This window comes from Trichomonas vaginalis, chromosome II, assembly GCF_026262505.1.
Source record: "Trichomonas vaginalis G3 chromosome II, whole genome shotgun sequence".
NCBI lineage: Eukaryota > Parabasalia > Trichomonadida > Trichomonadidae > Trichomonas > Trichomonas vaginalis.
In genome coordinates, this window is record NC_067204.1 from 12603475 (window position 1) to 12630378 (window position 26904).

The window sequence follows — 26904 nt, forward strand, 5'->3', positions numbered from 1 at the left end:
ATACCGATATCAATAAAAACTAAAATGCTATATTTTTAGTAATATTCTACTGCATAATTGATTTGTAGATCATGGAGATATATATTATGCAATTTAATCAGAAAAATAAAACCTCCTCTAAAAATTTAAATAACGGATTTTAGAACATTCAAATGGCTGACGAACTCAAGCTCTGTTCAACTATTGGTTTCTCTGGTCAAGTAGCAGGAGGCCTTATAGCACATCCAGACAACAAGCATATTATTTATCCACTTGGCTCAATTCTCGTTGTTATGGAGAAGGGAAAGGCTGCAACCCAGCGTTTCCTTACAGGACATACAAGCGAGATCACAGCAATTGCTGTTTCCCGCTCAGGCCACTACATTGCATCTGGCCAGTATTCAGCAATCGATCAGGAGTCTACACTTATTCTTTGGGACTTCGATAAGATGGCTCAAGTCGCAAAATGGACAATGCACAAGGACTCAATTCGTTGCTTATCATTCTCCATGTCCGACAAGTACCTTGCTTCCCTTGGTGGCGATGATAGAATCGTTATTTGGGACGTTGCTCGTCGCGCTGGCCTTAATGGCTCAACAGCCACAATTGGCTCAACAGGTGGATGCAACTGCGTCGGATTTTCTAACAACGACGATCAATTCTTCGTTTCTGCGGGTGATACAAACGTCCGTTTCTGGAGAATTGATGAAGAGCGCCGCAATTTCACAGCAGACAACATGAAGCTCGATATTACAAAGCGTAACGTTACAGCACTTTCTCTCGATGCTAACGATACATACGTATATTGCGGAACTACAACTGGTGATGTTCTTAAGGTCCACTGCGAGCAGAAGAAGCTCATCACAGTCGGCCCACGCAAGCCAATTGGCGAAGGCATCACAGCTCTTCAAGTTACTCCATGGGGAGATATCGCCGTTGGTTCTGGCTGCGGCCGTGTAGCCATCCTTGATGCTGGCGACCTCCATGCCATCACAGGAACAGATCTCCAGGGCCGTGTTACATCAGTTTCCGTTGTTCCAAGAACAAACTCCGAAATTCTTTGCGGCACCTCCGAATCCGACATCTGCTCCATCAACACAGATACATTCAAGGCCTCCATCCTTTCTAAAGGCCACTCATCCGCCATCTCAGATGTATTCTTCCCAGAACGCTCTTCAGACATGTTCCTTACCTGCTCATCCGGTGGCTTCCACGTCTGGAACAGTCGTACATACCAAGAACTCCTCCGTGTCTCTCTCGCCCGTTCCGAATGCAACTGCATCGCCGTCCCAGCCGATGGCAAGATCATTCTTACAGGCTGGAGCGATGGCCGTATCAGAGGCTACGCTCCACAGTCCGGCCGCGAGCTCTGGGTCATCAACGGTGCCCATCTTAACGGTGTTACAGCAATTGCAGCACGTGGTTCATTCATTGTCACAGGCGGCATGACAGGCGACATTTCTATTTGGGAACTCGGCGCCAAGAACATGCATCTTGTCAAGACACTCAAGGAGCACCACCAGATGGTCTCTCAGATCAAGTTCTCACGCGATGGAAACGAGTTCTGGTCATGCTCACACGATGGCTCCGTCATCATTTGGGATGCAAACCGCGTTGTTTCTCGCCAGAGATTCATGCAACAGGCTTTCTTCAATGGAGCTGATGTCCACACAGAAACAGGCATTCTCGTTACAGTTTCTTCTGATAAGAGAATCGTATTCTGGGATGGCTTCAACGCTTCAATCATCCGTGAGCTCGAAGCTTCCGTCAACGCACAGCCAAATTCAATCTGTTTGTCTCCAGACGAAACAAAGTTCGTAACAGGAGGTGATGACAAACTCGTAAAGGTTTGGGGATTCCAGACAGGCCAGCTCGAAGCTCTAGGTAAGGGCCACTGCGGCAACATCAAGAAGGCAATCTACTCTCCTGACCAGTCAATCATTGTTTCTGTTGGCGCTGAGGGTGGCATTTACATTTGGAAAATGAAATAAGTCTGAATAATTTTTATATTTTTTTTAAAACATTTTTTCCAAATTTTATTTTGATAAATTAACAATCTTCTTAACGTTGATAATCTTTTTTATTACATCTATAAGGATAACAACAAAGAACTTTTACGTTCATTAATGGTTAAAGATATCTGAACTGTTTTGGCGGTTAATCTCATATAAAAATTTATTTGGTTCCTTCAAATTGAAAAACTTATAGTCATCATATCCAAATTGTTTGATTCATTTAGCTGATTTGAGTATAAAATGAGAACAAAAATTCGATCTGATTGCTTTACCAAAATAGAAATATTTCTGAAAGTTCTGAAAATTTCATTTGGTATTTAATTCAATAGTATTGAATTTATTTACCAACATGAAATTGTTTTCATAGATTCTTCTTAGAGAAATGAATGCGAAAAACATTTGTTCTGATCATACGTTTAATATTATCATTTTTCATGGAAAAGTCCATCTCTATTGAACTAAAGCAGCTGTGTAAAGGTCAAAATGATGTCTTTGACACATTATTCAGGTTAAAAACATCGAATAATGATGATATCAACCAGATCTTTGAGGAGCTGAAAAGTCAATATATCGAGGCAAAAAGGATCTCTCCACACAAGATTATTGAAACAATCTTCACTGCAGCTAAATACAATAATCGCTACACAAAGTCATATTGGGAACTATTCAAAAAGGTATATAATGAATATCATCCAACTCAAACCATAATGATTGATCTTGCATTTGACTATTTTGTTCATAAAGAGTATGGAATATTTTTATATAAGGACCATAAAGAAAGTATTGAGGAATATTATCAGTTCCAATCCAACAATTATTCATTAAATGTTCATGAAGAAGGTACAATTTTCAGAGCAATAATGGAAGATAATAAAGATTCACTGATATCTTTTACAGAAAAGAATGATTTTGATGCAGAGGAAAGAATAGAAAATCCATTCTATCCTGATCCATATCACCTATATTCATTGCTTGAATTATGTTGCTATCATGGGTCTGTTGTATGTTTTAAATTCTTAAGAACTAAATTCAACTTAGAAATCACACCTATTTGTCTTCAGTATTCATTTTTGAGCGGAAATACGCACATAATCAGTGAATGTTTGAAAGTTCAAAAGCCCAGCAAAGAATGCATGAAATATGCTATCATCTCCCATGAGATTGAAAAGGTTATATTTTTAATGAATGATTACGAAACGAAAATCAAATTGGATGATTGTGTGGAATATAATAATCTTCTAGCATTTTTGGCTTATTTTGATCAAAACAAAAGTATTGACGATTGCTTTGCTGTTTCACCATCTTTCGGCCTCAAAAGCATTTGTAAATATTTATTAGACCATGGTGCCGATATAAATGCCAAAGATTCCCACATGAAGACAGCACTTCATTATGCAGCCGAATACAATAACGCTGTAATAGCAGAACTCTTAATTTCGCGTGGGGCAGACATTGAATCCACAGACTCTCGTGCAAATACCTCGCTTATTTGGGCATCACAATATAATAGTAAAGAAGTGGTAGAAATTCTTCTTTCTCATGGCGCTACAATCACTAAGTCAACAGCGCTACAATCATCACCTCTCATTACAGCAGCTTCTTATAATAGCAAAGAAACTGCAGAAGTGCTAATCTCTCATGGAGCTGATGTAAATGAAGCAGATGATGGACAAAAAACTCCTCTTCACTGGGCAGCAATGTGTGAGAGCCCCGAAACAGCTGAATTACTTATTTCCCATGGAGCTGATATCAATTTATTAGCACAGGGAATCCCACCTATCCAATATGCAGCGGATCAGGGCAGTATTGGTATGGTTAAAGTTCTTGTTTCACATGGAGCAGATGTCAATTTCACTGAAGATGATGGTTTTACACCCCTTCAAGCTGCAATTTACCGAAACAACAAAGCAATGGTAGATGTTCTTATCTCCCTCGGCGCCCAAGTTACCGATGATATCAATAAATCTCTTGAAAACATGAATGATTACGATTATGATTGAATTAAATATTTTCAAGTTTTCCAATTCCAATAAACAAATTTAATTATATTATCTAAGAGTTGAATCTTTTATGTCATTTGAAAGTGGTTGTCTATTATAAGGATTAGAAGATCGACAATTTTCATTAACATTCAAAAGTGTTAAAATCATTTTTATGTTGACATAATAGATTTAATTTCCTCTGATTCAATAAATAATTGGTTTGAATCCCATTGATATTCTTCGTATTTCATATTTACCCTCATTATTATTGGATTCGAGCATTAATTTGCTGATATATGTAATAAACAGAAATTCATCAAAAGTGACAGCTCTCAATTTTTTGACATTTGTAAATTCTAAATTGAATGAGAAAAATGAAATAATACTAAGCATAATACAATATTCTAGATTTAATTATAATTAGGAAAAAGTTAGTTTTGAGAGTACTTTTCATAGGCATATAGAATGAAATCTTCTGAAAAATAATATCACATAAACTCATATTATTTTCTAATATATAACTATTTTATATAAAAATCAAATTCAATGATCTTAAAAGCGAAGGATAAACCTCAAAATTTACGAATATAATGAGTGGGAATATAATGCTTATCTATCATAAAACCATATGAAATATCAATTTTTGCTTTACGCCTAATTTTTGACGACAATTAGCAAAAAATGTTAAATGTTAACACTCAGTCCATTTGAATATGAAAAATAAAATTGACTTTGATTAAATGTTTTTATTTATCATGCAATTCTTCTTACGACCAAAGATTTGAATAAAATTTCAAAAAATAAGATAGCTTAAAAAATAATATACGGTAGTGTTTACTAATAGATGAATAGTATATAAATTCTATTAAAATGGATTTGATCCAAAAAAATATAAAACCAAAAATAATTGTTATAATTTAAATGAAGAAGTAATTTAAAACGATTTTATTTATGATCAAATTTTATATATTTTTTTGGATCAAATCCATTTTAATAGAATTTATATACTATTCATCTATTAGTAAACACTACCGTATATTATTTTTTAAGCTATCTTATTTTTTGAAATTTTATTCAAATCTTTGGTCGTAAGAAGAATTGCATGATAAATAAAAACATTTAATCAAAGTCAATTTTATTTTTCATATTCAAATGGACTGAGTGTTAACATTTAACATTTTTTGCTAATTGTCGTCAAAAATTAGGCGTAAAGCAAAAATTGATATTTCATATGGTTTTATGATAGATAAGCATTATATTCCCACTCATTATATTCGTAAATTTTGAGGTTTATCCTTCGCTTTTAAGATCATTGAATTTGATTTTTATATAAAATAGTTATATATTAGAAAATAATATGAGTTTATGTGATATTATTTTTCAGAAGATTTTGTGTTCTTCTTCAAAATTTTATTTTTTATTAAAAAGAATCTTTACAAAATATACATTTATTTTAATTAATATTTAAAAACGTGCTCTATCAAAAGTTCCAAAAATTCAATATTTTAGCTTTTCTGAGGTGTCACTTTTGATGAATTTCTGTTTACAACATATATAGTTTAGAGTAAAGAAATAGAATCATATTCTGTGGATTATGTTCGAGTTTAATTTTTCAGAACTGAATGCGTCAGTTTAAAATTTCTTTGTCACTTTTCTGAAACGTATGAATAAAGATCCATTCGAGTCTTCAACAGGAAATACCAAAATCTCGAATGATTACAATGTTAAAGCAATCCCTATCACTACATTTAGTGGTGAACGCGTTTCAATCCCGAAATATGATTGTTTTCCTAAATATATCGAACGTTTTGAAAAAATCGATATGAAAATTCCAGAACTAATACCACCCAAGCCAATTGAAGAGATTAATGTATCAGAAACAAACTTAATTAATGAATACACACCAAAAACCTACACAGATTTAATTTCAGACGAAAGAACAAACAGACAAGTTCTCGAATGGATGAGGCATTTCCAAAATGCAAAAAGTGAGCGCAAGAAACCAAAGAGAACAAAGAAATTAGTTGATTTGACGAAAAACTCGAAATTTGAGCAGCCAACTATACAGCTTTCTCATATTTTACTTCTAGCAGGCCCTCCTGGATCTGGTAAGACTACTCTTATCCGTATTATTGCAAAACATTGCGGATTTCATACAGTTGAATTAAATGCTTCAGATGATGCATCAGTTGACAGAAATCAAATGATTCTCCAAAACCAACTTAATTTTGAACCCGTTTTTGGAGCAAAAACCAAGCCATTGATGGTTTTTGAAGAATTAGATGGAATTGGAACAATTAGCGACAGTGTTCTGAAGGCGATCACTGGAAATGCTAGCCGTCCAGTTGTCATCATTGTGAACGATGGTTACGCTCAAAGTCTTAAGAATATTCGCTCAATTGCAACTTTCATCAAATTACCACCTCCAAATTCTACGCAATTCAAAGAACGAATAAGATATATTTGCAAGAATGAAGAAATCGATATTTCTACGCAAGCAATTAACGAAGTTGCCGAGATTTCGAAATACGATATTCGCACTGCCTTAAATACCATTAGTTTCTTAAGAGCAAGGCAGCCGATATCAGCAGATACAGTTCATCTCCTTCCTGTTGGCCTGAAGAACTCTTCTCTCACTCCTTTCGACGTTTGGACAACTTTATTTACTGCGAGCAAGTCGTTTAAGGATTGTGCGAACGAAGTTGAGATCTTTGGCAACACAAGACTTATTTCTACCGGTATTCTCGAGAATCTTGAGAATATAAGAAACGCAGATCCGACAAGAAAAAGATTAGTCGAAATGTTCGATAATCTTTGTTACGCTGATGTTCTAGGAGACTCAGAAGCATCAGATATGGCCATTGCAAGCTGTTCCAAGCTTTGTGGTGTTCAAAATGTTGGAAGAAACATCGCATTTCCAACTTCTTCACTCGGATTCGAAGGATCTATGAGGTCAACTGCCAATTCATCGATGCTGAAGAACCCTGTGTTCAGAACTGGCATTGATGTATATCGTAGAATCCTTTGTTTGCCACAAGAACAAATTAATTATGTCATCAATAGGCAAGGAGAGTCATTAAGGAAAAGAATCACTGCTATGCATCAATGCATTAAGATTTCTTATAAGAAGAATGCATTTGGACACTATACTTCCGTTCCTGATGTTGATAATATTATTGGTTTGAATAATTTCTCAATAAATAACTTAACAAAGTACAGAGAATGTATTCAAACTGAGATTGAATCACAGGGATCACTTCTAAAAGAACTTTCCATTACAGGAACTCGTATTCAGGATAAACTTGGCAAATCACAGAGAAGAGATCCAATCAGAAACTTCTGGGGTGAAGAAATGGACTTAACCCAAACTCAGGAAACCCAAAGAAACACAGGTGGCCTCAAATTTACTTATAATGAAGGTTTCACCAACGCTGTAAGAAGAAAAGTCTTGGTTCAGAGAATTTTAATGGTCTAATATATCTTGTTTTTATATCATTATTTTTTTGTCTTTATATTATGAATACGTTATAGAATAAAAGAATTATATTAAACAAGTCTTTTATGATTGAGTTGAAATTTGTTTTTCTAAGTAGTATATGAGTACGGGTTGTGTGACTTTTTTTGTAAACGTAAGAATTCATACAATATTGAACGATTTTGTATCATTTTTTTTACATATGAAGTAAAAAATGTATGATTCTTACGGTTTTTATTCTTACGAGGTCAGGTAAGTGGGGCTTCCAGGGGCTGCGCCCCTTCTAGCCCTAAGAAATTTTGCCCAAGACCCAAGAGGAGGACCGAACCCCAGCCGACCAGCCGGTGACAAAACCAAAACCGTTGTTATTTACATCATATTAATGATGTCACTTTTAATATGTCACTTTTATGTCACTTTTCACAAATTATATATGTTTTCATGCTTTGTCACTTTTCTGTCACTTTTCGGGTAAAAACATTTTTATTATTATATATAAATGAATTTTACAAAACCGCCGTTACCGTTCTTTGGAAATAAGAGTAGATGTAAAGATATTATATTGAGAGAACTTAAGAAACTACCGAATGGTCTAACATTTGTAGATTTGTTCGGTGGAAGTTTCTATATATCCCATTTATGTCATACTGTATTTCCTGACTCAAAGATTATATGCAATGACTTCGACAACTATATGAACCGTCTCAAACATATTCCAGACACAAACAATATATTGAAAGAGTTAAAAGAAAAGATACCTATAGGTAAGATGGAACGTATACCATTAGATAAGAAAAATATTGTGAGAGAGGTTTTGAAAAAAGCAGAATATATAGACTGGGATAGTATATCTGCTAGACTATTATATAGTGGTGCTATAAGAGTTCATGACATTGAAACACTTATGTCAAAAGTTTTATATCTTAACTATACAAATGTTTTCAAAGAGGACATAGAAAAATATATTGAGGGTATAGAGTTTGTGAGATGTCATTGGACAGAGTTGTATGAAAATATAAAGACAAGGAAAATGTTTTCTTTATAGTGGACCCGCCGTTCTATAACACATGGGATTTTCAATACCAAGTAGACTGGACTTTGAGAGACTCTTTAGAAACTTTAGACGTTTTACATAACCATCCATGCTTTTACTTTACATCCGATAAAAGTGGTTTGGAAACCGTTATGAGATGGCTAGAAGATATAAACGACTATGAGTTTAGATATGACAAGATAGAATATGAGAGAGGTCCTATAAACTGGAGAAAGTGTCACAATAAAGAAATTTTATTAGTAAGTAAATGTGGTTTGAAATAGGACTACTTGTTTTAGTTTTTTCCATTGTGTCATTTATTTATTTGACGTGGCAGAAAAGTACAGAGAATATGAAGATGAACCAATGCCTGCAAATGTTCAGTATATGTACTCGTAAGAGATATTTTTATCTAATATTAAATGGACGCACAGAACTTAGCGAATGCACAGCAACCTGGACAACCAAACCCAGAGAATATTCCAAATGAAGTTAGAATACAAACTGCAATGGCAAACTATGGTCAAGTGCCAACAGATGTACAAATGCAAACTGCCATGTCAAATGACGCTGTGTTAGGTTTGCCACCATGGTATGCAAATATGAGATGGAAAGAGTTTTATACAAACCCTGAAGTGGGATATAAACAACTTTATGCAGATGACGCAAACACAGGAGTTGACCCAGAATATGTTTTCTACCAGAGGAGAAACAGAATGTATGAGCTCCAGTTAAAGAATGCTATGGAACTCAACAGGAAACGTAAGAGACTAGGTGGACATTAGATTTTTACATATAGTAAAATGGGTTTCTTCAGTAGTATTGGAAACTTTTCAGAAGAGTTGGAAGAGGTATATGGAATGGAATAAAATCTGTCGGAAGAGGAGTATGGAACGGTGTCAAAAATATTGGTAAAAGAGTAGGTCAGTTCGTTGGTATTATACCTAAAGACCCTGAACCAGAAGAACAAGCTCCTGTAATACAACAGCCTGAACCTGCACCACAGTCAAGTTGGCAACCAAATCCAACACCTCAACCGTATTAAAAAATTATATTTTTACCGTTCGATAGTAGTTGTATATGAAACTAAGTTCTAAGTAAAACACATGGTATAATGGAATTATTCTTTTTCTTCCATCTGTAGTAAACCATACTTGAAAGTCTGAAATACTTCCACTTGGTGGTTCGTATAACTTTGTAGGTTTTTCGTAAAAGTCATTTGCCAAGCATAAGAAAGAGTTTTGGGCGCCAGAAAATGAAGCATGAACTATCACAGCATCTTGGTCGAAAACATCTTTAAATAAATATGGTTCATCTCTTGCATATCGACTGTAGATATTTGCTAAAGGAAGTTCGACTTTCTGATTTAACATTCTTTGCAAATAATACCATGACATTGCAGTGAATTCTGTATATATTTGTTCGTCTTTCTTTGGATTGTCTTCGTAGATTTGAAATGACACTTGTGAATTTTGTTTGTCATATACAATTCTCACATAAAGTGTGCTCTCGGTATTTGCATATTCATCAGCATATTTTGCATAACATGAATTTATTTTATCTTCTATATTTTTTAACGCAGTCTGTAGAGAAGATGAAAGGTCAACTTGTATTAGCTCAATTTCTTCCCACATTTTTCGTTTCCCTTCAGATATATAATCTATATGAAACCTTACAATAAATGGAAAACTTTTATCTTCTACAGACACAAACTTTATTCTACGAAAGCCAATAGCTTTTGTGACAGATGGGTCTCTTAACCATCTTAATGGGTAGTCAAAACGATAGCCTTCATGCTTTACGGTCTCTGTCTCAAACTTTTGACCGACATTAGTAAAAGTTCATCTAATGGTTTAGTTGTAGCAACTCTTGAATTTTCTTTTTCTATTGGAAGCATATTTTATCTATAATAAAAATGTCGAAAGATATTGATTCCATAAGAGAAATACAACACAACCGACAACTCATTATGCAAGCTCTAAATAAGAACACAACAAACTTTTCAAACTATTCTAAGATATCTGAGTCATTGAAAGAAGGAAACTTAAAACTGACATTAAACCCAATGACAGATGAGTTTCTATTTCAAGACAAGAAGAACAATACTGTCTGTATAAATCCAACAAAAGGAACTTTAAACGAGAAACCTATAAATGAACTTCTTTTGAAAGCAGATGTTGACAACAAAGCTGACAAAGAATATGTAGACGATGCAATAGCAAAAGAAGAAGAAAGAGCTAACAATGCTTATGCAACAAAAAGAACATACTCATCCTGAACTAGCAGAAAAACATATGTTGACAATAAAATGTCAAGTGAAGTGACAAGAGCTGAAAACGAATATTCTAAAAAGACTCATATACATTCTATATCTGAAATAACAGACTTAAACGTTAGCCTTGAAAAGAAAGCAGATGAGGAATATGTGGCTAGTAAGTTAGAGAAGAAAGCAGATAAGGAATATGTGGATGAAAAAGATAATGAAATTAAAGAAAGGGCTGAATGGTATCATGAATGGACATCGAAGATTTTAAAAACTAAAGCTGATACAGGATGGGTTTCAGGATGTTTAGACCTTAAAGCAGATAAAACTTATGTTAACGATGTGTTAGAGAAGAAAGCAGATAAGAACCATACACATAAATCCTTCACTACTGTTAGAGCAGACGACATAATACTGAACTTTGACCTTGGTTCAAGTGCACCTTTAGAGAATCCGAGTACAAGCGTAAAAGATACTCTTAACAATTTAGATAAGAGTTGCAGGAATATCGAAGATCATGAAAACTTTGAAGCACATGAACTACCCGCAATGTTAGACAAGAAAGCAGACAAAACAGAGCTTCAAACATTAAAGACAGAAATACTTCAAACATTATATCCTATAGGCTCTATTTATACGTCAATGAACTCTACCAGACCAGAAACAGTTCTGGGTTTTGGAACTTGGACTCAAATAGTCGACAGGTTTTTGTATTGTGCAAACTCTTCAAAGGAAACAGGTGGAAGTAAAACGATTTCAGGTGAAAATTTACCTGCACACAGTCACTACATAGATTTAAGTACATCTCAAGCAGGTTGGCATAAGCATAGATATTGGGATTGGTCAGCAATGACAAAAGGTAAAGGATATGATGTTAAAGACAACGTTAAGTTTGCTATAAATTGTTACTGGAGTAACACTGAGGGAGAAGGAAACCATACACATTTCGTTTCAGGATATACGCAAACAACGGGACAAAGTAAAGAATACATGCCACCTTACATGACAGTTTACGCATGGTATAGAATTGCTTAGTCGTCATTTTCAACTTCTTTAGCATTCGTCAGGAGTTGTCTTATATTTGTTAGGAACTGTCTTTGAAAGTATACCACCTTGAACTTTGACAAGTTTGAAACGAGGTCTGACAATAGTAGTTTTATCTTCTGCTTGCAGTGTGTACATTTTGCCATGTTTGCCTAAAACTTCGTAATATTCTCTTGTATACTTTCTTCTATTTTTACGAACACGAATGTGAGTACCTGTCGGGTTCCATTGTTGTCATAGTCAATAGTATTTTCATATGGGTCGCGTTTAGGTATTTCTATTTTTACTTTGTCACCTTTCTGAAGTTTGAAGCCCGGCATTCTTTCTTGTTTGTCTCTTTTGACTAAATTATTAAATATATAGTCTTTCTCTAAGTCAGGGTTGTTTTTCATTTCTTCGGGGGAGTGGTTTCCCAAACCTTTTTGTTTACGGTTATTGTAAATATTTAAAACTGTCTCATCTTTGCCATGGAGAAGTGTCTATATTTGTCATCAATATACATTTCATTTGCTTCACCACCTTGTGGTTGGTTTAAGTCTCTTAACATTTTTATACAACGTCAATGACACCAAGAGCAGAATGGTTTTGGTCGACAATGAAATATTGGTTTACATTTTTTGAACGCAGATAGTTTTTAATATCATCTGATTTGAAAGAACTTTCACAGTCAGATGTCAGTTTTGTTGGATGGTATTTGTCAACGAATATTGTCAAAGCAGTTTTTACATCTAAAATATTTTTGGACCATAATGGTATGGCTTCACAGTATCTTGTGTTTTGACCAACAAATATTAACCAGTATGGAGGTCCATCTGTTCTAACTCTCGGAATGTTTTCCAAGATATCCATAAACCAAGCATTTGGTGTTGAACTAAAGATTTTTATCATGAGTGCTTTTTTTGTTGCCTTAGAAACATAGGGGTCCTTGTTTGGATTCGTCATTTTTTAACCCATAAGAAATGGGTTTATTTGGCGCATTAGCAGGAGTTGCATCCAGATTTTTGCCCGCAGTGGGAACAATAGCCAGAGGTGCATTTGGAATTGGAAGGAAGATTTTGAGTACATTAGGTATACTTAAAGAGAAAGCACAACCTATTATACAAACTGTACAGAAAGGTTGGGATGTAGCACGAGATGCAACAAATCTTATTCCAAATCCTGAAACAAGAGGAAAAGTTCAAGGATGGATGGACAATGTAGGAAGACAAGCAGGAAACTATTATAACAAAGCAAATGACTACTATAACCAAGCAGGACACTATATGGACCAAGGTGAAAGATTCTTTAACAGAGGATATAACCATGCACAACAGTGGGTAAACAATAACTAACCTCAACCGCCTCAAACGTGGGGAATGTAAAATTTTTTACTGAGATGAAATGAACAATACAGCATTGAGAAAATGGGTTCAAGATGGATTTGTCGACTTCCAGCAGTTACACCACGTGTTTGTCAAGTTCTTCCTATACCTCAGGAAGTTTTAGACCGACTTAAAAACCTAAACAACCAGTTGAAAACAAACCAAACTAAAATTTTTTACTGAGATGAAATGACCGGAAGAAGTTGAAACGGTAGATTTGACACCACAAACAAAAAGTTCAGAACCATTGTCAAAACCCGTCAAAGAATTACAGATGAGAGAGAAAATTCAATAATAGAAAGTGCCAGATCTGGAAATACAAACCCTAACTATAAAGTCACTTTTTCATAAAAATGGAACGGCTAGTATCTCAAAAAAGAAACAGACTCTCACAAATAAAATATTGAAGTCTGAAGGAGTTTATGAGACAACAGATGGAAAAGTTTACTTCACTGACCAACAGTTCATTATAGAACATCTCATTGACTTAGAGTCGAAATATTCTAAACTTTACAAACAAACACAAAAAGTTGAAAGGAAAACAAAAACAAATGGCATATGATATTTATGAAGATGTTGACGACACAACTGTTCCTGCAAGTGAAGTAAAGTCAGAGGAACCGAAAAGTGACGAAAAACCGATAGAAGAAGAAAAAACCAAAAACTGAAGATAAACCAAAACCAAGTTTAGTTTCCAAACTAAACCAAGTCAACCTTCATTAGCTGGTATGGGTTGGCGTCAAAGACTTATGGCAGCAGGCGGTTATGTAAAGTAAAGAAAAAAATATTTTTTTCTTTTTATAAAAATGCCCCCATATAGAATGGATAGAAAATCTGCTAGAATAAAAGCAGAGTTACAAAGATATGGTTGGAGAGTTTCGAAGAATTTTAAATATAGGAAGGGAAGACCCATAAAGTCTATGACAAATTGTCTGGTCTTCGCTACGAAATGGATTGGGAAACAGCACGTGCCAATTATCCAAACAGACTAGAGAGGTTAGAAGAAGAACGTCTTATGGACATGCCTTTCGATGTTAGTGAACCTCAAGTTGAAGGACACGACGGCTTTGCCAGATTCTACTGGAAACATGACGAACAATTGCATCCTTTGAGAAGGAAAAAAGGTAGTGCAGAGGATGGTCATGCTCCCATGGAAAGAACAAGATATGCATATGAAAAGTATCGTGAAGTTAGAAGTCAAATTACATCTGGTCGAACCTTTACAGTAAACTTTGACGAAGGAAAGAACAAAGAAGGCTTCATGGGAGTACTTGCTGCCATAAAAGACGGAAATAAGAAAGGACACAATCTCAGATTGACCATAACAGATTTGGATGGTCACATTTACTATGCACATGGCAATGAACAAACAGCCGCAAAACTTCTTGACGCTTTCAAGACTACAAAGAGAGTACAAATGGTTGACTCCGACTCAGACATTTTGAATGCAATTGAAGGAATTGCAAGTGTCAAGTTCGAATGGTACCAACCTAACCCTCAAGCAGTCAGACAACATGCTGGATACTTCCCGTTCATAAATAAGTCTGACATTGACTTGACAAGGTATGGAATTTACAATTCAATTGAAACAATTGTCAATGAACCTTGCATTTTACATGTCTCAGGAACTCTGGTCTTGTTACAGATGAGAAGATGAAGTATCTTGAGTCATGTGTGAAGACAAGGTACATTCTCAGAGGTCAATTGGCAAAAATTGCACCGTTGGCAAATGTCAATATCCGAGTCAACATACCTACAGCTAAAGGTTCTTCACATGACGACTATGTTGTTGAGTTCAATTTACCATGGTTGAAGATTGTAATTGTCCACAACCACTTCATGTTGAACGAAAGTCTTACAAACCCATTGTTCGGAAAAAGGCAAGTGCAACATTGTCAGAGCTGTAAACATTCTTTTCGAGAAAGGTTTGTTGGAACCAATTCCAGATGACAAGCTGACAGAAACTTTTGTACCAAAAGACGAAACAAACTTTTCATTGTTAGCAAGACCAAAGTTGTTCCAGACAAAGTTCTAGTACAAAAGAAGTACACAATTCCACAAGGAGTTGGATTGTTCGGATACCAACCTGAACCAGAAGAACTTCCAATGAGGTTGCAAGAACTCAAGATGCTATAAACAAACTTCCATTGAGACATCCAATTGACGTCAAATTGTATTGGAGAGCATCTGAGTTAGGTCAGAAGGTTTTATATGAAACAGGTTGCTTCGACGATGTTTATGAGATAACAGGAGAAGTTTCTCAGAAGATAAGAGACTCACTTGGAATTTCCACAAACTGGACCAATTGGTTGCGACAAGTTCGACTCAAACGAAAAGATATACTATGTCGACCTTAACGCTGCGTACATGAGGTTTGTCCAATATATTCCGACTGGAATTCCAACGAAGATGGTGAGTTTCCGGGAAGGAACTATACAGTTGGAAAAGTCATACAACAACTGTATGATATTAGGAAAGCTTCAAACCCCAAACTTGCAATGACACTCAAATTGCTTATGAATTCGACATGGGGATATTCCATTAAGAAACCTCAAGAGATGAAGAGTAAACATTATGAGAAGGTCGACAACTTTGTTGAAAGGTTTTCTCCTTTTGTTTTGAAGTACGAATTCACTCAAGGTCAAAGTGGCTTAGTAACCACATTAAAACCTATTGTCGAACATTGGTCTTACCCTCAGTTCGCAAAGGCAGTCCTTGACAACTACAACAAATTCTTCTCCGAAGTCAAATCGAAAGTCAAGGTTTACTATGAGAACATTGACGCACTCATAACGAACGAAGAAGGATACAACAAACTCATTGAAATGGGTTTAGTCGGTGAAAAGATGGGTCGATTCAAATTGGACAAAATTTTCACCGAAGTTCATGTCCTCTCCAAGCGTAAGTATTGGGGCATACTTGAAGACGGCACAGAAATAAAACATTGCATGAAATAAAAAATTTTTATTCGAATTTGAATTTAAATGTGGGAATTCTTGGGAAAGGGTTCTCCTTGTTTGGAAGTAGTATCCAAGGACGCTTGGCAAAGAACTTTATAATGGCTTCCTTCTTTGCTTGCTTTATGTCGTCGAAAGGAGTGTTTTCTGGTATTTGAATTGGAATTCCGGTCGAAGTCTCGAGATTCAAGGCAGCCCTTCCAGAAATAGCGGTGAACTTGACCTTGGGCTTCATGACCTTGCGCAAGTACTGCTTAACAAGCTCGTTAATTTCAATTAGGTAAACTGCCTCGTCAAATCCTTCTGGCATTCCGAGTCCTTCCATCCGACAGGAAAATATTTTCCCGACAACTGGAAAAAATTTTCCTTCCGACAGAAAAAATTTTTCCTTCCGACAGGAAAAAATTTTCCAGCTGTCCGTCCGTTAACCATTCAAATTTTCGAAAATTGAGAACTTTTTGGTCGAACTTCAGAAAAAGTTTTTCCATCCGACAGGAAAAAATTTTCCTTCCGACAGGAAAAAATTTTCCATCCGACAGGAAAAAATTTTCCATCCGACAGGAAAAGTTCTTCCTTCCGACAGGAAAAGTTCTTCCATCCGACAGGACACAAACGGATGTCCGACGTACCACCAACCGAGTCCATTCCCAAACCAGAGGAACCTAAAGAACCACAACAGTCTCCTCAGCAACCTCAGTTCCAGCAAGTACCTCCGAATTACTACCAATTTCCACCTCAAGGTTACTACCCACCACAAGGCTTCCCGAACTACCCTCCTCAGCCTATGCCTTACTGCCCCAACCCTTGGTTGTTCCAGCAAGCTCCACCCCAGCAATTCCAATCTCAATCCAAATCGAAGAGAGACCAAGAGTTCGAAGAAGGTCTGAACCGCTTACGCAAAGAGTATGCTACAGCTCCAATTGAGAGAAAGTTGTTCCCGGACCAAAAAATATAATTTAGGTGAAGAGGTTAGATCTAACCTGTTTTCTCACCTGTTTTCTCACCCTCATGAATTTTCATGAATTTTCATGAATTTCCTTAAGATAGAAAAAATAAAATTAGTTTTATTTTTATTTATTTTTTTATTTTGTATGTAAAGACAGATATGTCAAACATTGAGTTTGAAACAGTTAGAAAGATAGACAATGACACCAAAGTGGTTAGAATAGGTGATTTAAACGTAAGATACTCAAAGAAATACAACAAATATTCTTTGTCAGACATTATATCTCCATCTGGAAAGAAAACACACGACTGGGTTAGAAATGCTTCTACTCAGAAAATTTTGACAAGAAATCCTGAGCTTATGATATCGGTAAGATTCTATGGAACTACAGCATATCTCATCGACAAAAGTCTTATACCAATAGTTTTGTTATGGTTAGACCCAGTTGTTGGATATAACTTCATAACATATGGTTCATTCGATACGGAACGTTGCAGTGAAGGCTTACTTTACATCGTTCAGAAACCGAAGGACTTCAATACAAAGAGATATAAGATAGGAAGAACATATAATATAACTCAAAGATATGACAGTACAGTCAATAGGGTCAAGGTTGTGTTTGCTAATGATATGAGAGCTGCAGAAACAGAACTACTTGAAAAGTTTGAGAAAATGTATGGTGCTCCCATAAAAGGTAAAGAAACGTTTGAAGTAGATGAGATAGATAAAGCTATAAAATTATTTGACGAAGTTGCTGAAAAATACATGTAAAGCGTTTATTTTTGGTCTTTTGTGAAAGTCAGAAAATAAAGTTAGTGTCATTTTTTTGTATTTTTTTGTATAAAAGACATGATTTCAGGGATTTTTTTGACGAAGTGTAAACCTTCACTTCGTCAAAAAATAACAGTTATCTAATGAAAAAGTGTCATTTTTTTGTATTTTTTTGTATAAAAGATATGATTTCAGGGATTTTTTTGACGAAGTGTAAACCTTCACTTCGTCAAAAAATAACAGTTATCTAATGAAAAAGTGTCATTTTTTTGTATTTGACGAGAATGTCGGGTAGATGGTTAGATCTAACACGTTTTCTAACACGTTTTCTAACCTCTTGAATTTTCATGAATTTTCCCGAAATAAAAAATAAAGTTAGTTTTATACAAAATTCACGCAGGAAATTCTTGAGTTTTGGTTGAAAGAATACGGTGGAGCCAAAAGTGGCTCGACCTCAAAACAAGCATTTTATGAGCTTACTAAGGGCGTTATAAATGAATTCAAAGGTATTTACATACATCCTGGCCTCGTTCATTTTGTTGCTGAATTCAGCAAAAATAAAGTTTATGTTAGAATGTTAGATCTAACACGTTTTCTAACCTCATTTCTAACATGGTCTAAAACTCTCGAAAATCATGAATTTTATATATTAATGTTTTCGCTAAGCCACTTTGTGCCGTCAGTCAGTCAGTCAGTCAATGAAATTTACACCAAAAAATAATGTTTATGTTAGAATGTTAGATCTAACACGTTTTCTAACACGTTTTCTAACATGGTCTAAAACTCTCGAAAATCATGAATTTCCTTAAGATAGAAAAAATAAAGTTAGTTTTATTTTATTTATTCTTCATTTTTTTGTATAAAAGATATGATTTCAGGGATTTTTTTGACGAAGTGTTAACCTTCACTTCGTCAAAAAATAACAGTTATCTAATGAAAAAGTGTCATTTTTTTCATTTTTTTGTATAAAAGATATGATTTCAGGGATTTTTTTGACGAAGTGTTAACCTTCACTTGGTCAAAAAATAACAGTTATATAATGAAAAAGTGTCATTTTTTTCATTTTTTTGTATTTGACGAGAATGTCGGGTAGATGGTTAGATCTCACCTGTTTTCTAACACGTTTTCTAACATGGTCTAAAACTCTCGAAAATCATGAAATTTACACCAAAAATATAATTTATGTTAGAATGTTAGATCTCACCTGTTTTCTAACACGTTTTCTAACATGGTCTAAAACTCTCGAAAATCATGAAATTTACACCAAAAATATAATTTATGTTAGAATGTTAGATCTCACCTGTTTTCTAACACGTTTTCTAACACGTTTTCTAACCTCTTGAATTTTCATGACTTCTTCGTAAATGTTTTGTCAAGACTTCTTCGTAAATGTTTTGTCATGACTTCTTCGTAAATGTTTTGTCAAGACTTCTTCGTAAATGTTTTGTCATGACTTCTTCGTAAATGTTTTGTCAAGACTTCTTCGTAAATGTTTTGTCATGACTTCTTCGTAATGAGCGTAAAGGACCCAAAAATATAATTTAGGGTAGATGGTTAGATCTAACACGTTTTCTAACACGTTTTCTAACCTGTTTTCTAACCTCATTTCTACCCTCGTGAATTTTCATGAATTTCCTTAAGATAGAAAAAATAAAGTTAGTTTTATTTTATTTATTTTTTTTTATTTTGTATGTAAAGATATGATTTCAACAATCGGCACAACAACAATTCAAACAACAGCACCAAACTCGTTAGTCATGAATCCAACATCTATGTTAGTAGAAATGAAAAGCTTCATTCCTTCTTCATATACTTTTGAAACAGAAATCCAGAAGATAAAGCAAGAACTTTTAACAAGTAATTTAGACTGTAGTGCGAAAGATGAAACAAATGAAGAATATCTTTATGAAATGCAGGACATTATTGACCATTTGCCTAAACTACCTGAAATCCAACAACAAAAACTCACTATTCCTGAATTCGATGAAATAGAAGTGAAACCAACTGACTCAGTAGAAATAAAGAAGTTCATACGAAAGGTAAATTATGAATTCCTTGGTTTTCATTGCAACCATAAAGTTATGGACAAAGATTGCGATATGGTATATAAGAATGTTTCTGACATATATAAATCTGAAGAATTTAAGACCTACGACAACTTTGTTTCGTTAGTTGCTGAATGTGTTTGGGAAATAAGAGATAAAGATAGAAGAGGCAAAGTATGGAACAAACAAATAAGACCCGCTATGTTTGAGATGAAGAGAGCAATTGACGCTTTAGTTGTTTTAGCTGGTTTTATTTCAATGTATAACGCAAAAATGAATCCGCAATGTTCAAAATGTAAGGCAGCAATTAGGAAATATAACTACTCCGTCAAAGAGATAGAACGTATGAGAAACGACTATGCTGACTTAAAGAAAGAAGCAGAGAAGCCGGTAGAAAATAAAATGGACATGTTAGAATTTCTGAACAAAAACTATCCAACTGCTGACGATTTCTTTCTATCTGACGTCAAGAAGAAGTATAAAGAAACCTTCGGCATTGTTAAAACATTCGATGTACTAAAAGAAGAAATAGAAGCTACAAAACTGTTTAAAGTCATGAACCATCGCAACATATACCATGTAAAACGCTTGTAAATAGTTATGTTAGAAAAGAGGTGAGAAAACGTGTTAGATCTAACATGTTAACATAAACTTTATTTTTTCTATCTTAAGGAAATTCACGAAAATTCATGAGTTTTGTGTGTTTTAGACCATGTTAGAAAAGAGGTTAGAAAACGTGTTAGATCTAACATGCTAACATAAACATTATTTTTTCTATCTTAAGGAAATTCACGAGAATTCATGAGTTTTGTGTGTTTTGGACCATGTTAGAAAAGTGGTTAGAAAACGTGTTAGATCTAACATGCTAACATAAACTTTATTTTTGTCTGATTTACGCTCATTACGATGAAGAAGTCTTGACAAAACATATACGTTCATGTTTGACAAAACATGTACGAAGAAGTCTTGACAAAATATTTACGAAGAAGTCTTGACAAAACATGTACGAAGAAGTCTTGACAAAACATGTACGAAGAAATCATGACAAAACATGTACGATGAAATCATGAAAATTCATGAGGTGAGAAAACAGGTGAGAAAACAGGTGAGATCTCACCACTTCACCTAAACATTATTTTTGTCTGATTTACGCTCATTACGATGAAGAAGTCTTGACAAAACATTTACGAAGAAGTCTTGACAAAACATATACGAAGAAGTCATGACAAAACATTTACGAAGAAGTCTTGACAAAACATTTACGAAGAAGTCATGACAAAACATTTACGAAGAAGTCTTGACAAAACATTTACGAAGAAGTCTTGACAAAACATTTACGAAGAAGTCTTGACAAAACATTTACGAAGAAGTCTTGACAAAACATTTACGAAGAAGTCTTGACAAAACATGTACGAAGAAGTCTTGACAAAACATGTACGATGAAATCATGAAAATTCATGAGGTGAGAAAACAGGTTAGAAAACGTGTTAGATCTCACCTCTTCACCTAAACATTATTTTTACTGAAAAATGACCAAAATTCTGAGTAAAATGGCATATGCTTGCTTCCCTCGGAAAACCGAGGGAAGACTTACCGCTACTGAAAGAAAAAATAACAGAGTATTTTGACAACTTCAAACAAGCAGAGTAAATGAACTCTTTATTTTTATTGACTTTTTACAATTTGAACTTTGTTTGCGTAGATATGAATTCTGAAAGAAGTATGAGGGTCTTGTATGACTTTATACTTCTCCCATAGTTCATGTCTGTCAAACTTACCTGCCATGGACTCTTTCATAAGTTCCATGAAATCGTCTTCGGACAATCCAGGGAAAAGTATTATGTCAGTAAGTATTCTTTTAACATCCTTACTTAAACTCTTTGCTGTCTGTACACAAATGACAACTGAGATGTTAAAGTGTCTGAGCTTCTTAAGAATTCGACACATGTCTTGTTCTCTATTCTTTAACAAAGGATGAGAAGCGAAATCATCTAAGATAAGAAGACATCTGTGAGGGTAAGTCTTCCAATCGTAAGATTGCAATTTCTTCGAAATGTATTCTATCTCTTTCTGTTTGTTTCTGAAGTGGTGTTTGTCTAATATTCTCTGCATTTCCTCATTTGGGTCTTTAAACTTAGAATTTATATACTCATTTATAGCATTGTACTTCAAAACTCTTCTTTGGTACTTCTTTATCCAATCTAACAACTCAGAGTCTTTTATACATACTAACTTAGACTTTTTTATAATATCTTTGAACGAATTTACGGTTTGGTCAAATTGACCCGAAGTACTACAAATAACAACTAACTCATAGAATGTGTTCTTCTCATCTAGTTCTTGTTGTTGTGCAGCCATTTTAAGATAAGTGAAAGTCTTACCCGACCCAGGTGGTGCAATTAGACCTGTTATACCATTCTGAGCAAATAAGAACTTGTCATGTATAGGCTTTATCTGAGCATTTTCTAACTTCCTCTTGTTCTTGTTTAAAACATTCTCAAATTTCTTGTCAATGTCAGCAAACTTTTTTTCTAACATATTTTTAGAAAAATTAAAATTTTTATCTTTTAGAAAATGTCTAGCGATTTCGCTATCTATATTCGAGACAAACTTTTTGACAGCAAAACATCTGTCGACCATAAAATCTTACATAGTGTAAACAAGAAAGGTGAATTTGTTCTAAAGTTCTGTTTCTGGGAATATGACAAGAACCATAAAACATTAAGCAGAGCAGTCTTAAAATTTGTCAATGACAGACTTGTTGACAGAGATGACGCCTCTTGGAGAGATGAAGTCCAACAAAACTTCTTAGAATGCAAAGAAGACACATGCGCTGTTCTTGAAGATGAAATAGAAAACAGAATAGATGAGCTATTAAAGGACAAAGAACTTTTACATAAATATAGTTCGGAGAAATTTGACATAACTCCACCAGAAAAGAAGAAGAGAGAAAAGAAAGAAAAGAAAGTAGAAGAAGAGAAGAAAGAACCTGAACCAGTTCCAGAGAAAAAGAAATTTGACATGTAAAAATAAAATTTTATTTTTAGAACATTTCTGGGTCAATGTCAATGTTCTCTTCCTCTTTAGGAGTAAACACTGGCTTAGACTCTAAAATCTTTTTACCCAATTTACCTTGAACTTCTACAACTTTAGACTCATAATATTCATAGTCGTCTGCTTTCTTTGGTTCATAAGGTATAAGTTTGTATGCTTTGCCTTCTTTAAGGTTTGAAAACCTTCTGTCAAAACTTTCTTTGACTGTTAACAAACCTTCTATGTCTAAGTCTTCAAATTTCGCACCGTTTTTAGTCACAATAGCAAACTTAACTGGTTCGATGTTCCAAACTTTGCTGAATGAAGACTTTTCAAAATGGTAGAAGTAAACATTCAAATATGTGAATGGGTCTAGTTCTTCTTTAAGTCCTGACATGTACTTATTTACTGAGATGAATTTTGTCATCTTTTCTATCGGATAAAAAAATATTTTTTTTTAAATTTACTCATAAAAATTTTTCTTTGTATATACACCATTCTGTACGTCTAAAAGACTTTTGACATTTGCCAAGAATGTTCGTTTAGAAGCTGTCATATAACCATATTCTTGACAATATTGTTTATACGAATCATATAAAGACCTTTCATCTAATGACACAAAGTCAGTTTCATCTATGAACAGTTCATATACACTCTTGTTTGCTTCTAACAATGTTTGTCTCTCTTCGGTATGTGGAATTTGTCTTGGATTGAACTTAGAAATATCTAATGTCATAAAGTATGAGAACAAGTGGTTGTAAAAGTCAGATGTCAAAGTTTCTGCTAAGTCGTCAAAATATTCTGTATCTTGCATATGAGAATCTGACGTTCTGACAACTACATATCTTCTGTCAGAACTTTCTAACTTCATCGGAACAACATTGTTTGAAACCATAATGAAGTTTGCAACATTTTCACAAACTCTTTGGTCTTTATACTTTCTTTCAACAACTCCAACTTTGTCTGTTATAAGACTCTTCAAAGCATCTGAGTTCAAAACTTTTGTTGTATCTATACTTTGAAGTTCATTGCAAACTATAAGTTTCATATTCTCAATAGAAGAGTTAAATTTACCGCAGATGTTTTCTAAGTTTGTCATATTAGGGTTCGAATAACCTTCTAACAGTTTGCACAAATATCTGTAAAGAAAGTATTCTTACCAGTTCCTTGTTTTCCAATTATAATGAGAGCAGTTTCATTTTTAGCACTTGGATGTTGTAAGATGTTTGCAAACCAACATAAGATATACTCATAAACCTTTTCGTTTCCATTGCATATAATTTCTTTGACATGGTCTAACCAAGCTTCTATAATATTTTCTTTCCATTCTACTTGTTCATATTTATATCCAGTGAAGATAGAATAGAAGTTTGGAGAAGGTGTATAGAACTTTATACCTCGAACTGAAAAATCTTCTAACTTTGACAATAAGATATCCCAAGCATCTAACATCTTCATGCCAACTTGTACGACTTTTATTTTCTTAAGTTTCTGTCTACATTCTTGTTCTGAAACTATTGTCGCTTTAGGTTTGTTAAAGACTACATCCCATTCTTTCATAACATAACATTCTGGGGAAGAGTCGACATAAATGACTAAACGTTTCAAATTCTCGACTGCTTTGTTATAGTCTCTAAATGGACACATATTTCTGAATGCTTGGAAGTCATAAAAATCTGAAACATCTATTCTGTACATTTTTATAAAAATAAAAAAAAATATTTTTTTTATTCTTGACTTTGTTGTTCCATTTGTTGCATTTGTTGTTCTTGAGCTATTTGTTGTTGAAGTTGTTCTTGTAATACAATACTTTCACCAGTTGCATCTTCCAATTCGAAACTTTCTGCCGTCATTGACAAATACATAGGACATAAAAGTTTTACAGGAACAAAGTTTGCGTCAACTAATGTCAACGTTATACTTGCCAAAGTGTTTGAGTTCACTAAGGTTGAAAATTCTGCATTCGAATGAACAATAGGCAAACCAGCAGAGAAAGTATTGTTTATACGCATAAGTATCTTTTGGTCATAATAGTTTCTGTCGACATTCGAATAACACTTTGAACCTAAGTTTGAAACAATATATAAGATTGGTGTGCTTAATGTCAATGGAATAGACATTCCTTGTATGACACCTTTTCCTGTTATAGGAAACTGTTGGTAGTAAAAACCAGAAATAAGTTTTGTATTATAGCTCATATCGTTTATAGTAAACTCAGTCGGACATCCAAACATAATGAAACCTGCTCTAGTTGCAGCACATGTTACACCTGTACTTAAAGTATTAAATAAGTCAACAAAACCTGTTGGTGGTATATCTGAGTAAGTATCTTCAAAGGAGTATTTTTTACCATTCACAAAACAAAGTCTTCTGGTGTCAAAAGAGCAAAACAGGCTTTAGTCGTCATTGTGTTTAAGGTTAGTTTACAATATCGTCCTTGAGGACTTTGTAAGTTTGTTGTTATAGAATTATATGACTCAGGGTTTTTAGTCGTAATAGTATAAACCATTATGTCTTCTGCCATTTATATATATTTAAAAGTTTTTCTGAAAGTGGAGAAGAACTTCATCTAAACTTTCACATGGCGTTTCTTGAAGTTCTCTGTCTAAGAAGTTCAAATATTTTGTAAAGACATAGAACTTTCCTTTGTCTACACGAACAAACAAAACAGGGTCTTTCATATCGTTCAAAAGTGTGTAAAGTCCTTTACATGAAATAAAGTCTATATTATTTTTCTTCAAACATCTTTCAAGAAGTTTTGACATTTTTACTTAGCAAATAAACTTTAATGAAATGTTGTGGTCGTCAAATATTTTTATAACGTCTGGGAAACTATATTTTAAGTTCAACGTTTCACCTCCTTTCATAACGTATATCTTGTCAATGGCATTATATGAAACACCACAGCAACTAATGTCGGGTTCTATTTCTTTGATGTTTATATCGTCTGCCTCTGTCAAAAGTTTCAATAGTTCTTTCAAAACTTCATGAGGTGCAATGACATATGAGTTCACTTTTACAGGGTTGTGTTCGACCAAGTTTAACATTATACTTAAAGCTTGACAAATCTTCTCCTGAGTTTGAAGTTTGTCTTTCAGTTGTTGGTAGTCATTTCGAATATCTGCAACAGAACTTAAGTCTCTGCTAACTTCAAGATATGTTGGTTGTTCTTTTACAGGAACAATTGTTATACCATCTTCGTCTTCGTATGGTTTCCCCACTTCAACATCTCTGTCTTTGACATTGACAATAACACTTTGACTGTTTGTTTGAGTTGGTGAATTTAACTTCACATCTGCCACCGCCATTAAACCTTTTGAAACACTTACGCTTCTATTTTTCGGAAATGACATTTTACTTAGAATAAAAAGATGGACGTATTCGGATATCTCTTCGAATTGAAGCAAAACAAAGTTTATACTCACAAACAATACAAATACATTGACAGAATAGTTCTTTACACAAACAATGGAAAATGTTATAGAATAGCAGTCTTTGCTGAACCTAAATATTTTCATAAAGCAAAGAAAGTTGTATAACCGAGATGGTGAAAGTTCTTGAAGCAGACAAAAATATAACTTCAAAACTTACAGATATTACTAAAGGAAAGTTTATAATACAATATTATGTCAAAACTGGCGTACTGTCAATATTTGACGGAGAGAAGTCAGTTCAAGAACAACTTACTGACCTGCTGCCAAAATCTGCTCGATGGAAGCTGTCGTTATGCAATCTGAGGAGCTCCAGCAGGTTTCATCGAACGAATCTTCAAAAGAGCATCTTCCGTGAAAAGTGCTATTGGTTTTGTAAACTTCTTTGCTTTCAATTCATCTGGACCGTCTCTGTCACCAGTATATTGTATTTGTACAGTACCAACAGTTGAAATACCACCCATAAAGTCTTCTGAGTCAGCAAATGGAATGCCAAGCCAAAAGTTTGAACGGTCTCCATTTGTATATTGAGCTTTTTGACCTCCTGTATGAGTCCATACTTTCACATA

At 34.3% G+C, this 26904-nt stretch overlaps 14 protein-coding genes and 4 pseudogenes across 18 annotated transcripts, besides 3 other annotated features; 12 read left to right on the plus strand and 6 right to left on the minus strand.

The window, feature by feature from the left end:
• Positions 1 to 146: 146 nt before the first annotated feature.
• Positions 147 to 2058, plus strand: TVAGG3_0533800 (WD repeat-containing protein family; the record flags this gene model as incomplete). Its single annotated transcript, XM_001304046.1, has 1 exon — positions 153 to 1970. One exon carries the CDS (start codon positions 153 to 155, stop codon positions 1968 to 1970), a length of 1818 nt encoding a protein of 605 aa, XP_001304047.1.
• A 370-nt stretch (positions 2059 to 2428) lies between these two features.
• Positions 2429 to 3994, plus strand: TVAGG3_0533810 (spectrin binding; the record flags this gene model as incomplete). The annotated part of the gene is made up of 1 exon (XM_001304045.1): positions 2429 to 3994. One exon carries the CDS (start codon positions 2429 to 2431, stop codon positions 3992 to 3994), a length of 1566 nt encoding a protein of 521 aa, XP_001304046.1.
• Positions 3995 to 4275: 281 nt separating this feature from the next.
• Positions 4276 to 4312: a mobile genetic element.
• A 1177-nt stretch (positions 4313 to 5489) lies between these two features.
• Positions 5490 to 5527: a mobile genetic element.
• A 111-nt stretch (positions 5528 to 5638) lies between these two features.
• On the plus strand, positions 5639 to 7515 carry TVAGG3_0533840 (ATP binding; the record flags this gene model as incomplete). The annotated part of the gene is made up of 1 exon (XM_001304044.1): positions 5640 to 7451. One exon carries the CDS (start codon positions 5640 to 5642, stop codon positions 7449 to 7451), a length of 1812 nt encoding a protein of 603 aa, XP_001304045.1.
• A 1391-nt stretch (positions 7516 to 8906) lies between these two features.
• On the plus strand, positions 8907 to 9269 carry TVAGG3_0533850 (uncharacterized protein; the record flags this gene model as incomplete). The annotated part of the gene is made up of 1 exon (XM_051237690.1): positions 8907 to 9269. The coding sequence occupies one exon, from the start codon at positions 8907 to 8909 to the stop codon at positions 9267 to 9269; it is 363 nt and encodes a 120-aa protein (XP_051095514.1).
• Positions 9270 to 9287: 18 nt separating this feature from the next.
• Positions 9288 to 9529, plus strand: TVAGG3_0533860 (annotated as a pseudogene). The gene has a single exon. A coding segment is annotated over exon 1 (242 nt).
• Positions 9530 to 9533: 4 nt separating this feature from the next.
• TVAGG3_0533870 lies at positions 9534 to 9961 on the minus strand (annotated as a pseudogene). Its single transcript has one exon. A coding segment is annotated over exon 1 (428 nt).
• Positions 9962 to 10840: 879 nt separating this feature from the next.
• Positions 10841 to 26904: part of a mobile genetic element that runs on past the window's edge.
• On the plus strand, positions 11297 to 11782 carry TVAGG3_0533890 (phage tail repeat-like family; the record flags this gene model as incomplete). Its single annotated transcript, XM_051237691.1, has 1 exon — positions 11297 to 11782. One exon carries the CDS (start codon positions 11297 to 11299, stop codon positions 11780 to 11782), a length of 486 nt encoding a protein of 161 aa, XP_051095515.1.
• On the plus strand, positions 13342 to 13928 carry TVAGG3_0533900 (annotated as a pseudogene). The gene has a single exon. A coding segment is annotated over exon 1 (587 nt).
• On the plus strand, positions 14174 to 14711 carry TVAGG3_0533910 (uncharacterized protein; the record flags this gene model as incomplete). Its single annotated transcript, XM_051237692.1, has 1 exon — positions 14174 to 14711. A coding segment is annotated over one exon (538 nt), but the record flags the coding sequence as incomplete, so codon positions are not given.
• TVAGG3_0533920 (uncharacterized protein) lies at positions 16117 to 16434 on the minus strand (the record flags this gene model as incomplete). Its single annotated transcript, XM_051237693.1, has 1 exon — positions 16117 to 16434. One exon carries the CDS (start codon positions 16432 to 16434, stop codon positions 16117 to 16119), a length of 318 nt encoding a protein of 105 aa, XP_051095517.1.
• TVAGG3_0533930 (uncharacterized protein) lies at positions 16726 to 17064 on the plus strand (the record flags this gene model as incomplete). Its single annotated transcript, XM_051237694.1, has 1 exon — positions 16726 to 17064. The coding sequence occupies one exon, from the start codon at positions 16726 to 16728 to the stop codon at positions 17062 to 17064; it is 339 nt and encodes a 112-aa protein (XP_051095518.1).
• TVAGG3_0533940 (organellar and viral DNA polymerase type B) lies at positions 17416 to 17826 on the plus strand (the record flags this gene model as incomplete). Its single annotated transcript, XM_051237695.1, has 1 exon — positions 17416 to 17826. The coding sequence occupies one exon, from the start codon at positions 17416 to 17418 to the stop codon at positions 17824 to 17826; it is 411 nt and encodes a 136-aa protein (XP_051095519.1).
• Positions 19527 to 20465, plus strand: TVAGG3_0533950 (organellar and viral DNA polymerase type B; the record flags this gene model as incomplete). Its single annotated transcript, XM_051237696.1, has 1 exon — positions 19527 to 20465. The coding sequence occupies one exon, from the start codon at positions 19527 to 19529 to the stop codon at positions 20463 to 20465; it is 939 nt and encodes a 312-aa protein (XP_051095520.1).
• On the minus strand, positions 21537 to 22229 carry TVAGG3_0533960 (protein of unknown function, DUF4106 family; the record flags this gene model as incomplete). The annotated part of the gene is made up of 1 exon (XM_051237697.1): positions 21537 to 22229. The coding sequence occupies one exon, from the start codon at positions 22227 to 22229 to the stop codon at positions 21537 to 21539; it is 693 nt and encodes a 230-aa protein (XP_051095521.1).
• On the plus strand, positions 22446 to 22898 carry TVAGG3_0533970 (uncharacterized protein; the record flags this gene model as incomplete). The annotated part of the gene is made up of 1 exon (XM_051237698.1): positions 22446 to 22898. One exon carries the CDS (start codon positions 22446 to 22448, stop codon positions 22896 to 22898), a length of 453 nt encoding a protein of 150 aa, XP_051095522.1.
• Positions 22915 to 23331, minus strand: TVAGG3_0533980 (protein of unknown function, DUF4108 family; the record flags this gene model as incomplete). Its single annotated transcript, XM_051237699.1, has 1 exon — positions 22915 to 23331. The coding sequence occupies one exon, from the start codon at positions 23329 to 23331 to the stop codon at positions 22915 to 22917; it is 417 nt and encodes a 138-aa protein (XP_051095523.1).
• On the minus strand, positions 23979 to 24602 carry TVAGG3_0533990 (annotated as a pseudogene). The gene has a single exon. A coding segment is annotated over exon 1 (624 nt).
• On the minus strand, positions 24632 to 25024 carry TVAGG3_0534000 (uncharacterized protein; the record flags this gene model as incomplete). Its single annotated transcript, XM_051237700.1, has 1 exon — positions 24632 to 25024. One exon carries the CDS (start codon positions 25022 to 25024, stop codon positions 24632 to 24634), a length of 393 nt encoding a protein of 130 aa, XP_051095524.1.